Below are 16,018 nucleotides of genomic sequence, written 5' to 3' on the forward strand. Positions count from 1 at the left end.
ACAGAGGAGTAGGCTGAGTTTATGAGGTATTCTTTCCTCTTGGGCCCCATTTTCTAAAAATACCACAATTTCTGAATGTTCTCTGGGAGGAAGGGTTGAACACAGACTTGGGAGTAGATAATCTCTCATCCTTCCTTTTGAAAATCTTTCACCATCTTCTTAAAGTCACTCAGACAAATTCATGTTTGTTATAAGCTTATACATAGACACACATAACCATTCTAACCTATAGACTGATGGCTAACCTATAGACTATTCTATGTTTTCACATTATACATGTGTTCAGAAGCAGTATGAAATAATTTATAATTTAGCAATCAAAACAAAATACATATTTGCCTAGCTGTAAACAAACAATAACCTATATATTTATGCAAAATATATCATTGAGCAGTTACCCACTTTTACAATCATTTCTTCATAAAAGATTTCCTGACTCAATCCCTTTAAAAAGCAAATGCAATTTGTCTATGTATTTTAAAGATGATAATATTAATTTTGTAAAATGATATGTTAAATTGTGAATCAGTTTAAACTTCATATTTGAAAATGTAATGAAATATGAAAGTGATATGATACCCAAATTTTAAAAAAAAAAGTGTAGACAGCCAGTGAGGGGGGCCACATGAACTACATAGTCTATTCTTAGAGAAAGTCAGATGTGGTGAAAGGATTAGGCTATATGCCCAGGTAATGTTGATCCTTGGTCATATGGAAAATGACCCTAAAATTTGGTCAGTTGATTTTATCAGGATTATCTTAATATTGCATAAAAGATAAGCAAGATGTTTATAGGTTACTGTGCTGGGGATCAGTCAAGGTATGAGCCTTGGAGAACATGGGCACTAGATCTTTCTCTCTGGTCTGATTTCCTTTGGTTCTGTAGACCTGTCCCAAGATTATGTCTGATTAGGTTCACTCATTCAGATAATTCAACTAGAAAAGCAGCATCTAAGTTTGAGGGTAAAACAGAGTTGAGATCAGAGTTTTCCAAACAGTTTATTTCTCTTGACTTCTATGTGCTGTGAATCTGACCACCTTTCAAGTTGTTTATACTTGAAAATACTGAGGAAAATACTCGGTATAGACTAATAACTTTGCTAAGAGTTATCCATTTTAATATTTAGGTGGTGGCCGAAATCCAATAACTCCTCGATTCATGCGACATTTCAATATTGTAACAATTAATGAGTTTAGTGATCAATCCATGTATACAATCTTCTCTAGAATATTAAATTGGCATTTAAAAACCTGGTAAGTAATTTGAGTTTTTTTTTTTTTTCATTAAAGAGTATAAAATCTTCTGGAAACATCAATGAAAGTAGTATTTCTCAAACTTCCATGACACTGTTCCTAGGCAGGGAGAAGGGAACAGTAAATCTGCTCTCTTCCCTTCCTCCGTATCCAGTGATGGAAGCAGAACCTTTGATTGCATGGCCATGTTTGAATTAATAATATTTTGAAATTTTACTATTGAGTACAACAGATACTCCAGGAAATATATGCCACATTTATCATGTGACTTTGATACTCTCAAGCAGAGCTCTGTGTCCTGCTGAGATATCCATATCCAAGTTTGAGAAGTACAGGTTTGGAGCCTATGTTGTTGTTGTTTTTGTTTTTAGTAGCTGCTGTCGAGTCGGCCCTTAACTCACGCTGACCCTGTGCACAGTGGAACAGAATGTTGCCAAGTTCTACACCATCCCCATGGTCAGTTGGGAATTGGACCATTATGATTTTTGGAAGTAGATTGCCAGGACTTCATGGTCCATCTTAGTCTGGAAGCTCCACTGAAACCTTTTCAAAGTCATAGCAACACACACGCCACCACTGACAGCCTGGTGGTGGCTGAGCATGGGGTGCACTGACTGGAATCAAGCCCCGTCTCCCACATGGAAGACAAGACTTCTACATGAACCACCACTGCCCCCTTTGGAGCCTTTGCCCTGGGGAAATGCTGCTCCCTAGCTCTGGATATGCAGTGATACTCAACAAAGTACATGGGAGGCACGGAGGCAAGCAGACCTCGGCAGTGCAGGTCTCAGCCCCTGATAGCCATTCTCAGGAAATTGTCATCCTCTGACCTATCCAGTGATGTCAAAGGAGGACAACTAGTTCCTTATTGTTCTGGTTACCTAGTGCCGCTCTGACAGGACTATACCACAATGGGATGGCCTTAACAAACAGGAGCTTATTCTCTTACAATTGGGAGGCTTTAAGTCCAAGTTCAAAGTGCCAGGCTCTAGGTGCTGGGTGATAGCCCCTCAACCTTGAGGTCCAGCTCTGCCTCTTGGCACTGGCCCACTGAAGCTAGAGGCATCTCTTTACTCAGGCAGCTACTGGCTGCTGAGGCTAACAAACTCAAGGCCGACAAATAAAAAGGTACAGTCCCGATGTTACCAAACCACACGGCAGGCCATTAATTTAAGTCCATCGTAAGTCCCAAGGTCAGCAGAGCATGGCAGGCTGCTGAACAATGACACATCTACATGCAGGGTCCAAGTGTGCCATAAGCCAGAAACTGTTCCCAAAGCTGCTGCTTATATAAGGGAAGCAGGCCACATACCCAAAGCAGCTACTCAGCTGCTCACAGTAGATTCCACCATGGAGTTGATTACCAGTCTCATCATGGGGAACTACATTCACCTGCCCAGCCACTCAACCAGGCCTAGCCAAGTTGACACACAAACATAACCACCACATTTATCAAGCCTGAAATTAAACAAAGAGCCAGTCTTTCCAAATGAATATTCTTCTCTCATGATCTTTTAACTCTCATGATCTTTTAACTCTAACCATGTCCTTTGTCCTTTTTATCCTGGCTTGCTGTTTATTTCACCTTTCTTTTAAACTCTCTTTTTTCTTTTTCTATCCCCCCACCCTTTTTTTTTTAACTTTTGTATTTTTCTTTACATTCTCATTTTTCTTTGAACACCCTTTGAGTGTTTGTCAAGATTCTCTCTACATATCTGAGAATGCCTGGGAGTGAAGGAGGTTGGGAAGCATTTGTCTAGTCTATACCGGATCTGGGGTGACAATTTGAGTTCCTTGGCTGGTTCTTCTGTTAAGTTATTTAAGTAGCTTCAAGTCCATTGAAGTGGTCCTGGTTATCCCATGGTGTTCCTTTGAACACAAAATAGTGAATGGAATGTTGCTTTTAAAGGAGCAAGCACTCTATTGCCATCATGATGATAAGAAATGGCAATTTTATAAATCAACTCAATGTATTCAGAATTAAATATGTTGGTCATGCTAAATATCATTTATCTCTTATAATTCTCCTTGCTAACATTTTTCCTTCTCTTCCTTTAAAAAATTTTTTTAAGTTATAAATTTCCAGAAGAATTTCTAGATTTGACCCCACAAATTGTCAATGGTACAATGACTCTATATAAAGAAGCGATGAAGAATCTCTTGCCTACTCCAGCTAAATCTCACTACTTGTTCAACCTCCGTGATTTCTCCCGGGTCATTCAGGGTGTGTGTTTGTCAAGACCAGAAACAGCAGAAACCAAAGAAGTGATTAAACGTCTTTGGGTTCATGAGGTAAAATTGCATGTTATAAAAATGTGGTTATGCAAGAAACAAAGAGTCAGCAACTTATATTGTTCAGTTGCATCAATCTATTTGGCATTATGAAGACCAATGATCAAGATGGTTTTGAAAAATATTTATTACTAAGATATTTCATAGTGTTCAAAATGCTTTCTCTCCCATTTTTAGGAATTTCTGTTGATTTATAAAATATTTCAAAGTAGGAATCACTTTGGGTCAGTCTTCCTTGAGTGACTTAATTTTTATTAGTTTGACTGCAAACTATAAGATGAGCACTTTTCAGGGAGCTGCTTTTGAAAGGAGTAAAAGTATTTATTTATATTACTTAGTAGTAGTGTTACTAGATACCAGAAGAACCACATATCAAACAAGTCTTACTATTCAGTTTGAGAGCATAGAAACTAAACATGTATTAGGTTCTCTTTGGGAAGAGGTATGTTGGTGGACATTTTCTTGTGAAAACTGATGGAGTGTGAGGGGGAAAGAGAGAAAGTGGATAGAAAAAGATGATGCATCAAAATAATAGTTTAAAATTTATAAAGTGAGCAGAGAATATGGCAAAGTAGGAGGAAAATTTCTTAAAAATGGAAACATTTTAACTTTAATAATGTGATTAAGAAGAAACCTGGAAAATGGGAGTGTGTTCCTAGGTTAAAACCATCTACTAAAGTTACACGATTTTTAAAAAGGCTTTTAAAATCAAATTTCTGATTTGCTTTAATATGTTAGATAGGCAATTTGAGTTCCTAAATCCCCACACATTCAAATATGTGCCCAAGTAAAGCACTCAGAAATTTTGGTTGCAGCAAGGTCCCACATGGTCCTAGTTATTTGGTTGCCTGAGTAGGATCCATATCCTGGGATATGGATCCAGGCTTTAAATATATAGGCCACATGGGTAATAGAAATATGCAGAAAGGTAGGGAGGGAGCGGGCCTAAAATGAAGATGCCATTGAGTTGCTGAAGGAGTGCATTGTGTAGGAAGGCGGCATTTTGTCCCCTACTGAATTTTACTCTTGGAAACATCTAGCATACTCTCACCTCAGGAACTTCGCCCTTCATATTACTTCTGCTTGGAACATTCCCTCCTTGTCTATAAGTCTTACAATAGTTTTTCCAGTATGTGGGTTGTTGTTTCACTTTCTTAACAGTATCCTTTGATTGATGATGTAAAAAAAAAATTAAGATCCAATTGATTTTTTAAAAAAAATCTATTTTAAATAAAATCTATACCTCTTTAAAGTCCCCTCTCAAGTGTCTCCTTCTTATCTTGCTTTCTTCTTCTGCCTTCCATCGCACTTATTATCTTCTAACATGTTGTGTAATTAATTAATTGTATTGATTGTCTATCTCCCTCAGGATGCACTATCCATGTGGGCAAAGAATTGTTTTCCGTTAATTTATCGCTAATGTCCAGAACAATGCTGGGCATATAAAAAGAGCTTAATGGTGTTTATATATATATATAGAGAGAGAGAGAGAGAGATAGATAGATAGATTAGATATAGATATATAGTATAAATGTGTTTTGTTGTATTTTCACCACACACAAAAAAACAAAAAACCCTCCCCATCCCTAAAAGTGATTGAACTTTACAGTGTAATTTAGGATTTATTTCCATTCATCCAAGAACAATTTCTTGAATGTTTGATATCTGTTAGACACCAATTTAGGTCTCTTTTTCCTTTCCAGGTGCTTTTATCAAATTAGAGGCCTTACTATAGTGTCAGTAAATGTTCTTTAAAATATATGAAAGTAACTTACTATTTTTCATTACCTTTGATTTCTCAAAGGGTCTTAATCTTTAGTGTGCATATTACCTGGTTTGCTTGTTAAACATGTATTTTCCACATAAGCAACAAAGAACAAAATTAATTGGATTTTTTTTAATTTAAACTGTGCTTCAAAGGACACTGTCAAGAAAGTGAAACAACAACCCACATACTAGAAAAACTATTTGTAAATCATATATCTGATGAGGTTTTAGTATCTGCAATAAATATTTTTAAAAAACTATTACAACTCAGCAATGAAAGACAAGTAATCAATTAAAGATTGGGCAAAGAATTAAATAGACATTTCTCTAAAGAAAATGTACAAATAGACAATAAATGTATGAAAAGATGCTCAACATCATTAGCTGTTGTTGCTGTTTGTCACTGAGTCAATTCTGACTCATATAGACCTTATAGGACAGAGTAGAACTACCCCTTAGGGTTTTCTAGGCGATAATCTTTATGGGGTTTTCTAGCCTATAATTTTTATGGGAACCCACCAGCCACTCCTTGGAAGGAAGGTTGGGCAATCTACTTCCATAGTGATACTGCCTCGGAAACCCAAGGAGGGGTCGCTATGAGTCCGGTCCAACTCAACGGCATATAACAACAGCAGTCTTTATGGGAACAGACTGCCAGATATATTCTTCCTTGGAGCATCTGTGGATTCAAACCACCGACTTTCATTTATCAGCTAAATACTTAACCATTGCACCACTAGGGGTCTTTCGATTAGGCTTTAGGAAATGCAAAAGGAAACTATGATAACCCCACTTCCTGCTCACTAGAATTGCTATAATCAAAAAGACAGACAATAACAAATGTTGGTGAGGATACATAGAAAATGAAACCTTCATCTGTTGCTTATGGGAATGTAAAATTGTGCAGCCACTTTGGAAATCAGTTTGGCACTTCCTCAAAAAGTTACAGCATTAACATATGACCCAATAATTCTCCTCCTAGGTATTCACCTAAGAGAACTAACAAAAACTTCCACATATGTTAATCCAAAAAGTGGAAACAACCCACATGTTTATTGTCTGATGAATGGACAAATGAAATTGTATGGACAATGGAATTTTACTTGAAGTTTATTTGTATGGAAAATAGAATGTTATTCAACCCTAAAAAGAAATGAAATGACTTATAATACCACTGATTCATAATAAAACATGGATGAACCTTGAAAACATTAAGCTGAGTAAAAGAAGTCAGACACAAAAGGCCACATTTTGTATGATTCCATATATATAAAGTGTCCAGATAGGCAAAATCATAGAAACAGAAAGAAAATTGTGGTTGGCAGGGGTTTGTGGGAGGGAGGAGTGAAGATTGCCTGCTAATATTTCTTTTGGGGGTAAAGAAAAAGGTATGCTTTTTTTTTTTTCTTTTCTTTAAATGGTCTCTAAATTCAGGAGGCATATAATCAAGGTCATATTTTGGTTCTTGTGGACTTTTTATTATTATTATTTTTTTAAGAGCTTGTTTTACATACAACGTAACGTGTACATTTAGTTTCATTCCGCATTCGCCATGTCCAACCCTAGCCCAGTCTCCTCCCCTCCCTACCCTATAACCCTCCCCCTGTGCCCCTCATATTTATGCACTCCTGTTTGTCTTGCATTTCCTCAGTTTGAATGTTGGTCCTCTGATGTCCCATGGTCTATTGCTCTAAGGGATGTATTACCATAGAGTATGTGGGTGATCATCCTGAGTTGAGTGGTCTGTGTGTATATCTTACCTATTGGGCTGAGAGCCCCCCCCCCCGGGGGGTGAGTTTTATTCCAGGCACAGAATGTATTTCAGGGCCATAGTATTGGGAGTCTCACCAGATTTCATCTGACCAGTAATTCTGGTCATTATTGAGTTTTTGGATTTTGTTCCATGTTTTCACTCCTACTCTATCCAGGATCTCCAGATTTGATCCTTTCCTGAGTGGTTGGCATTGGTAGCCGGGAACCATCTAGTTCTTCTGGTCTTGCTTTTAAAGGGTGAATTTTATGATATGTGAATACTAGTTATTTGAAAGTCTATAATCAATGTTTTGTGGTGAATACATTTAAATCACATATGCAATATAAATATGCCAGAAATTGCATCCTTTGCAACTACTTATGTTTGTAATAGAAAATTGTATATGCAACCTGAAAATGCAAGTGGGTGGTGGTAGAATCATGGTTACCTCTAGGGGAGGAAAAGGGCAGGTTATCAGGGTGAGCATAAGGGAGCTAAGGTACTGGAAATGTGCTATGTCTTGATCTTGACTGTGTTTACATGGCTGTGTAAATGTGTAACAATTCATTTGGTTGTATCCTTAAGATTTTACTTTATATAAGGAAAAAAATAAAGGGATAAATCGATATTCTCAGGCACCTTCCCTCAAGATCTTGAGTCAACTGGTCCTGAGTGGGGTAATCTGCATTTTAACAACTACCTCAGATGATTCTAATGCAGGTTTTGAATGAGAAACTTTCCCATAGGTTCCTGTGAAACTGCCAACTAGATAATAATAAACTTGATTTATGCTTCATCACTGATGTCTAATGTGTGAGGTTTGCTGAATTTAGTTCTTTCCTCCCGTTGGAGTATTTGCAACATCTTTAGTACCTCATTTCATGGAAGTGACCATTGGTATAGATTGTGAAACTAGATTGTCCATAGAGAAGTAGATTTTTAACTGTTTGCAGTATGGAGAAGGCTTACATCATACCATTTGCCTGTAAGCCACCATTACTAGAAAAAAGGATAATGCTATTATGTCATCAACTGGACAGTAATGAAAACCTAAAATCATTATTCTTGAATACCACATCTGAATGACCAACAAAGGCAGTCCAAAATGATCATTAAGCCCCCAGAGTGATCATTTATTGATAACTGAATGTAATTATTATTCTGAATATTGTTGTTGTTATGTGCCGTGCAGTGGGACCTGACTCATAGCGACCCCTCTTTGGATTTCTGAGGCAGTATCACTATGCAAGTAGATTGCCCCATCTTCCTTCCAAAGAGTGTCTGGTGAGTTTGAACCAGCAGCCTCCTGGTTAGCAGTTAAGTGCCTTAGGCACTACGGTACCAGAACTCCTATTCTGAGTATATGTGACCAAAATTAATCTTTAAAATAACCATAATGGTGAATTTGTTCTCATTGTTTGGATATTCTTTTAACAAAGCAGATAGAATTTTTCTGAGAATATTTTTTATATTGAGATTAGTATGCCAATAACAAAAGTAAAAAGAAAAAAAGAATAGAAGGGTCAGTTCCTAAAGCCACTTTTTAATTATTCTGCAGGTCCTTAGAGTTTATTATGATCGCCTTCTGGATAATGCAGACAGAAATTGGCTTGTCAGCTACATTCAGGAAATTTTGAAAAAACATATGAATGAAGATTTTCATGAGCTTTTTCAAAGCCTGGATTTTGATAACGACGGAGTGGTGGAGGAAGATGACTTGCGCAGTTTAATGTTCTGCGACTTCCACGATCCCAAGAGGGAGGACACCAACTACAGAGAGGTCGCAAATGTAGATGACCTCCGAATGATCGTAGAAACTCACCTAGAAGAATATAACAATATTAGTAAAAAAACCATGAACCTTGTCTTATTCCGCTTTGCCATCGAACACATCTGCAGAATTTCCAGGATCCTGAAGCAACCTCGCAGCCATGCTCTTCTGGTTGGTGTGGGAGGGAGCGGAAGGCAGTCTGTCACCAGATTAGCTGCCCACATGGCTGATTATTCAGTTTTCCAGGTTGAAATCACCAAGGGCTACGGGAGCTCTGAGTGGCATGAAGATTTAAAAGTGATCTTAAGGAAATGCGCGGAAGGTGAAATGCAGGGCATCTTCCTATTTACAGATACTCAGATTAAAAGAGAGTCGTTTCTAGAAGATGTCAACAATTTGCTGAATGCTGGGGAGGTTCCAAATCTCTTTGCATTAGATGAAAAGCAGGAGATATGTGAGAAGATGCGTCAGATAGATCGTCAGCGAGATAAAACCAAACAAACAGATGGCAGCCCTATAGCGCTTTTCAACATGTTTATTGATCGCTGCCGCAATCAACTACATGTGGTCCTCGCCATGAGTCCCATTGGAGATGCATTTCGGATTCGTCTTAGAAAGTTCCCGGCTCTTGTGAACTGCTGTACAATCGACTGGTTTCAGGTATTGCTATGTAAACTTTTTGCTGTGTAAATATAGCACATGTACTGCTATGTAAACAGAGTTCTTGAAATGTTGAGTTTTCATCATCATCATCATGAAATATTTTATAGACTTCCCACCCCAAACATCTGATCAATAATAATATATTTTGTGAAATTATAACTCAGGAAATCATCGTAATAGGAAATATGTCATTAATAGTTTGTGTGGTCATTAACCTATTGTAGAACGTTTTCAAATGAATATGTGTTTCAGTCCAGGCAGGAAAAAGAGCATGCACTCAAGGCTTGTCTGAGAAAAGCTTAATGAAGGGACTGTTCATGGAATTCAGGCAGGATTCAGGGAACCAACAGAGGACAATGGAGCCGGTAGGAAGTGGTGGAGCAGTAGCAGAAAGTTGTTACTAACCCTGGGTCTAATAGGACAAGAGGAGAGGGCAGTGTTACTGGAGATGACAGTGAGCTTGGAGTCCGGCAGATGAGACTGCCCTAACAGGAACAGGAACCCTACAACTCCAGAGCTGCTAGGAAGAGATGAAGGTATAAATACCACTACCTCTCTTTTCTCTAGCCTCTAATCTCTTACCATTGCCCCAGCCCAACAGAAGGCCAAAGGAAAAGCCTGTTGAGCCTTTTGTAGTAGTTTAGCATCAGATAGAACAGAGTAAGACCGCCAAGGGCAGAGGTGGATGGAGTAGAAACGGAGGTAGCAAAGAGAATAACTAACTCAATTTGAAAAGTCATTTAGTTCTCCTCTTTAACTCCATGTAACAATGCATTCTCCCTGCGTATAATAGGAAACTCATCACAAGTTCACTCAGACCCCATGAGTGAGTAAGTGTACCTTCATCTTCTGGTAAAATTATTTTATTCAGTGCATATTTTTTGAACCCTTGCTTTGTTTCAGGGCTTTTTATGAAAACTGGAGATAAAAGGTAAATGAGATAAACAAGGCCTCTGCTTTCCTTAAGCTTACTTTCTACAGAAACACAAATGAGCAAAAAATAATTCTATCGTATAGGGTGATGTGATTGAACGTAATTCAGAAGCTACCCTAGATTAAGTGGCCAGTAAAAGGCTTTCTGAATAGATGGCTTTTAAGGAGACACCTAGAAAACAAATAAAGCCAATATTGAGAATAAGCTAGTTAAGGCAAGGGGCTAGACTGAAGGAATGAGGGAACTCAAGAAAATGAGGTTGAGGAGAGCAGAGGGAAAGGAAATATAAATAAGGTCAGAAAAGGGGAAAGGGCCAAATCAGGCAGAGATTTGCTAGTGAGTTTGGATTTTATTTGAAGTATCTGGGAAGTCACCAAAGAGTTAAAAGCTGGGGAGATATGTGAGTTGATTACATGTAGAAAAGATCCCTCTGCAGCTATGTGAATGGACTCTGGAGCTAGGACTGTTATGGTACTTATGGAAAGAAGTGAAAGGATTTGGGAACTGTTTTAGGGGTGATGCCTATAGAACTTGCTTGTGGGATGGATGTGGGGGTGAAGAAGAAGAGAGAGATCAAGGATGATTCCTGTGTTTTTGGTTGACTCTCTGGTGATAGTTATTAATTTAGGGAAGACTATAGGAGGAGCAGCTCTGACCTAGGGGATTTTAACCATGTTTTGGACTTGTTGAGTCTGAGATTCTGATAAGCCATTTAAGAGGTATCAAAAAAGTGGTTGTTTATATAAGACTCTGGATGTTAGGGGAATGGATAGTAATACTTACCTTAGAGGAGAGTTGGGAGAATTAGATGAGATAATACCTGAAAAGTACACACAGAAATAGACATTCCATAAGTTTAGTTCCTTTCCCATCCTTATTTCTGGAAATACTTGTGAACAATTTCTCTAATTCCTGAACCAACCGTGGAGAATGTATATTACATGCCCTCAGATGCAGATACTTGGGGAACATTCCCCATGAAAGTGCCTCTCCCACTCTATGCCCTCCCACACTATTCCCCTCCGTCTCCAATATCCATAAATTGTAAGGGGCTGCCATAGTAACAATCTCACATTCATAACTTTGATAAAGTACTAAATCATTTATCTTAAATTTAGTCATGGCCTGAAGATGCGCTACAGGCAGTTGCCTCGCGCTTCTTAGAAGACGTGGAAATATCAGAGGAAACTCGAGATGGTTGTATCGACATGTGTAAAAGCTTCCACACGTCTGCTATAAACTTATCAAAATCTTTCTTTATTGAACTTCAAAGATACAATTATGTGACTCCTACCTCTTATCTTGAATTAATCTCTACCTTCAAGCTGTTATTAGAAAAGAAAAGAAGGTAAAAGTGAAATTTCATATTTCTAAGTAAGCAATGGTGATTTTAAAATATTTGTGTATACAAAAATCACATAACTGTAATGTATTACAGATTTATTTCATGTGAATATGCTGTGAGTTTTGTTAAATCTTGAAATGATTTAATGCACAAACATCTTGAAGATAAGCACTAGGTATATTTGTTGTTATTGTTATGTGCCATCGAGTTGGACCCGACTCATAGTGACCCCTCCTTGGGTTTCCGAGGCATTATCTTTATGGAAATAGATTGCCCAGCCTTCCTTCTGAAGAGTGGCTGGTGGGTTTGAACTGCCAGCCTTCTGGTTAGCAGTCAAGTGCCTTAGGCACTATGCTACCAGAGCTCCTAGGTATATTTAGCATATGTATTTGTAGAAAGAGGAAAGTGTTCCACTAAGAGCTGTGTTATGGCCTCAGGAGATTTTAACAATTATTTTTTAATCATTTCCTTTCATTTTAATTTAATTTTCTTTAATGGGAAATTAGATATTAGATAAACTTTCTCTGGGTACTGAACAGCTGAGACCCCAAAGACAGCCCTTCACTATGCATGGCTAACACCCACTGCCTTGGAGTCAATTCTGACTCATACTGACCCCTACTGGGTTTCCAAGGCAATAAATCTTTACAGAAGTAGATTGCCCATCTTCCTTTCATGGAGTGACTAGTGGAGTTGAACCACTAACCTTCTGGTTAACAGTCAAATGCCTTAGGCACTGAGCCACCAGAGCTCTTTATGCATGGCCAAAAAAACCACACCAAACTCATTGTCATCAAATGGATTCTGACTCATAGCAACCCTCATTGGGTTTCCAAGGCTGTAAATCTTTAGGAAGTAGATTGCCCTATCTTTCTTCCAAAGAGCAGCTGGTGGGTTTGAACCACCAACCTTCTGGTTAGCAGGCAAATGCCTTAGGTACTGTGCCACCAGATCTCCTTTTTTATGTGTGGCCAGTCTTCTGTAAATAAACTATCATTTGAAAACATCAACATAAACATCAGTAAACTTATATACTATGGAAAGTGTCAATGTGTGTGCTTTAATACCCTTGAGGGTGCTATTACATGCACAAAATTATATTCAGAAGTTTCTTTGTCTTTAATAATGAATACTCAATGCATACCATAATTAATAACTTATTAATATTAAGCTAGCAAGTTCGAAGTTTAGAAAATTGTAGTCATCACCTTTAAGGACATCTTTGATTAATGTTTGGCCACATTAAAATATTTAGGTACACAGAATTTTCTGTATTACATTTCCCATTTCCAATTTTAATATATTATTGTTTCTCTTTTAAGGTTGCTTTAACAAATTAAACCTCTTTAGCTCTGGTGGCGTAGTGCCTAAGACGTTTCACTGCTAATCAGAAGCCTGGCGGTTCAAACCCACCAGACACTCCTAGGAAGGAAGGTTGGGCAATCTACTTCCATAGTGATACTGCCTCGGAAACCCAAGGAGGGGTCGCTATGAGTCAGATTTGACTCCACGGCAATGATTGTTTGGTTTTAGTAAGTTGAACCTTAAGTTCTTTTAACGTTTGGATGTTATCTATTAATGGAATTTTGACTTAAAAACACAATTCTAAATCTATTGCTCAGTTATATGATTTAAACTGAAATTGAAAAGCTGACTTGTTAATCTAAAAGATACATTTCTAAAAATATTAAAACATATATTTAAAACCAAATTGCTTATGTTCCTTAACATGAAGGTATTAATCCTATTGAATTTGATTTTTGTGTGTATTTACATTTCTGTCGTTAATTCTAAATCTTCCTGGTGTTTAATTCACTACCTCAAGCATTTTTTTATTGTAGTAAAATGTATATAACAAAACAATTGCCATTTTAACCATTTTAAAGTATACAATCCAGTGATGTTAAGTGCATTCAACATGTGCAACCATCACCACTATCCATTTCCAAATGTTCTTTCATCATCCTGTACAGAAACTCAGTACCCGAAACAATAATTAACATATATCCCCTCTCTCAGCCCCTGATAACCACCGATAATCTCTCTGTCTATGGATTTGCCTATTCTAAGTATCTCATGTAAGTGGGGTCAGACAGTATTTGTCCTTTTGTGTCCAAATTGATTTCACTCAGCATATTGTTTTCAAGGTTCATCCATATCACAGCATGTATCAGAACTTCATTTCTTTCTATGGCTGTATAATAAGGAGTAGTAGTTAAATGTCAGCTGCTAACCCAAAGGTCAGCAGTTCAAGCCCACCTACTGCTCTATGGGAGAAAGATGTGATAGTCTACTTCTGTAAAGATTTCAAACCCAAACCAAACCCACTGTCATTGAGTCTATTCCGACTTGTAGTGTCCCTTTAGAACAAAGTAGAACAGCCCCATAGAGTTTACAAGACTGTAAATATTTTGGCAGTAGACTGCCTCATCTTTCTCCCATGGAGCAGCTAATGGGTTCAAACCACCAACCTTTTGGCTAGCAGACGAATGCTTTAACCACTGCCCCACCCATAATGCCTTTCTATAAAGATTACAGCCTTGGAAATCCTATGGGACAGTTCTCCTCTCTCCTATAGCGTTGCTATGGGTTTGAATCAACTTGACAGCAATGTTTTTTATATGAATATACCACATTGTTATTTATCCTTTCAGCCGTTGACAGAAACTTAGGTTGTTTCCACCTTTTGACTGTTGTAAATAGTGTTGCTATCAACACTGTTGTACAAATGTCTGTTTGAGCCCTTGCTTTCAAGTCTTTTGGGTGTCTACCTAGGAGTGGAATTGCTAGATCATATGTTTAACTTTTTCAGGAACCACCAAACTGTTTTCCATAGCAGCTGCACAATTTTACATTCTCACCAGGAATAGATGAAGAGGGTCCCCATTTTTCCAGATCCTCATAAACACTTTTTAGTTTCTCTTTTTCTAATTAATAGCCATACTCATGAGGGTAAACTAGTATTTCATTGTGGTTTTGATTTCCATTTCCTTAATGATTAATGACCTTGAGCATCTTTTCATGTGTTTTTGGTCATTTATACATCTTATGGGGTTAATGTAAGTCCTTTTTCCATTTTTAAATTGAGTTGTCTTTTTATTATTTAGTTGAAGTTCTTAATACATTCTTGGTATTAGACTTTTATCAAATATGTGGTAACCAAATATATTCTCCCATTTAGATTATCTCTTCACTTGCTTTCTTTTGTTACACAATTTTTTTTTATTTTGATGAAGTCCAATTTATCTATTTTTTTCTCCTATTGCTTGTGTTTTGGTATTGTATCTAAAATACACTGTCAAAGACTAGGTCCCAAAGCCTTACATCTATGTTTTCTTTGAAGAGTTTTTTGGTTTTAGCACTTATATTTAGGTTACTAATTCATTTTGAGTAAATTTTCATATATTGTGTGAGATATGGGTCCAGCTTCATTCTTTTGAATGTGGAGAGCCAATTGTCCCAGCACCATTTACCGAAGAGACTGTTCTTTATCCATTGAATGGACTTGACCCCTTTTCGAAAATTAGCTGATTGCACAACTATGGGTTTATTTCTTGACTCTCTCAATTCTATTTCATTGGTCTAAACATCTCTTCTTATACTAGTACCAGACTATTTTGATCACTGTAGCTTTATACTATGCTTTGAGATCAGGAAGTATAATTCTTCCTATTTCAAGTGTTTTGAACTACCTTTTCTCATATTGACCAGGATATTTTGTTGTTGTTTTGTACTGTCAAGTCAATTCCAACTCATAGAGACCCTATAGGACAGAGTAGGACTGCCCCATAGGGTTTTCTAGGCTATAACTTTTATGGGAGCAGGTCACCCATGAAGACACTGGTGGATTTGAACCACTGATCTTTTGATTAGCAGCCAAGCACTTAACCATTGGACCACTAGAGCTCACCCAGAGTGAATTCAACATGTTTTGTGCCCTCACTTCTAAGTTTTTTGTTTTTCTTTTAAATTTCTGTAACATTATTTTCGGTTTTCTCCTGGTTACCTTTTCCAGCTTAGGCCAGTTGGCACTCAGTTGAAGATATTTAATAATCATTTTGCCTTTATGATCATTATCAAACTGATTCAATCCCTACTTCCAGCTTATTTTATGAGGGAGATTTCTAAAATATGTCACCTTTTACTTTGAAACATTATGGCATATTAAATATTTAAAATTAAAATCATTTATAAGGAAAAATACTTTATTCATAAAATATAATTATTTAGAGGACATAT

General features: G+C 37.3%; 1 protein-coding gene across 1 annotated transcript in view; it reads left to right on the top strand.

The window, feature by feature from the left end:
* Positions 1–16,018, top strand: part of DNAH7 (dynein axonemal heavy chain 7) — a gene marked incomplete at its 5' end in the record, with an annotated part of 302,031 nt that overhangs the window by 134,506 nt on the left and 151,507 nt on the right. Inside the window, 4 exons of the mRNA XM_007953149.2 lie at positions 1,128–1,254; positions 3,327–3,546; positions 8,625–9,497; positions 11,553–11,782. Coding sequence (XP_007951340.2) covers positions 1,128–1,254; positions 3,327–3,546; positions 8,625–9,497; positions 11,553–11,782 — 1,450 coding nt within the window. The remainder of the gene's footprint in view (positions 1–1,127; positions 1,255–3,326; positions 3,547–8,624; positions 9,498–11,552; positions 11,783–16,018) is intronic.

This window comes from Orycteropus afer, unplaced genomic scaffold (genome assembly GCF_000298275.1).
Source record: "Orycteropus afer afer isolate SDZICR_OR568_19922 unplaced genomic scaffold, OryAfe1.0 scaffold00374, whole genome shotgun sequence".
Lineage (NCBI taxonomy): Eukaryota > Metazoa > Chordata > Mammalia > Tubulidentata > Orycteropodidae > Orycteropus > Orycteropus afer.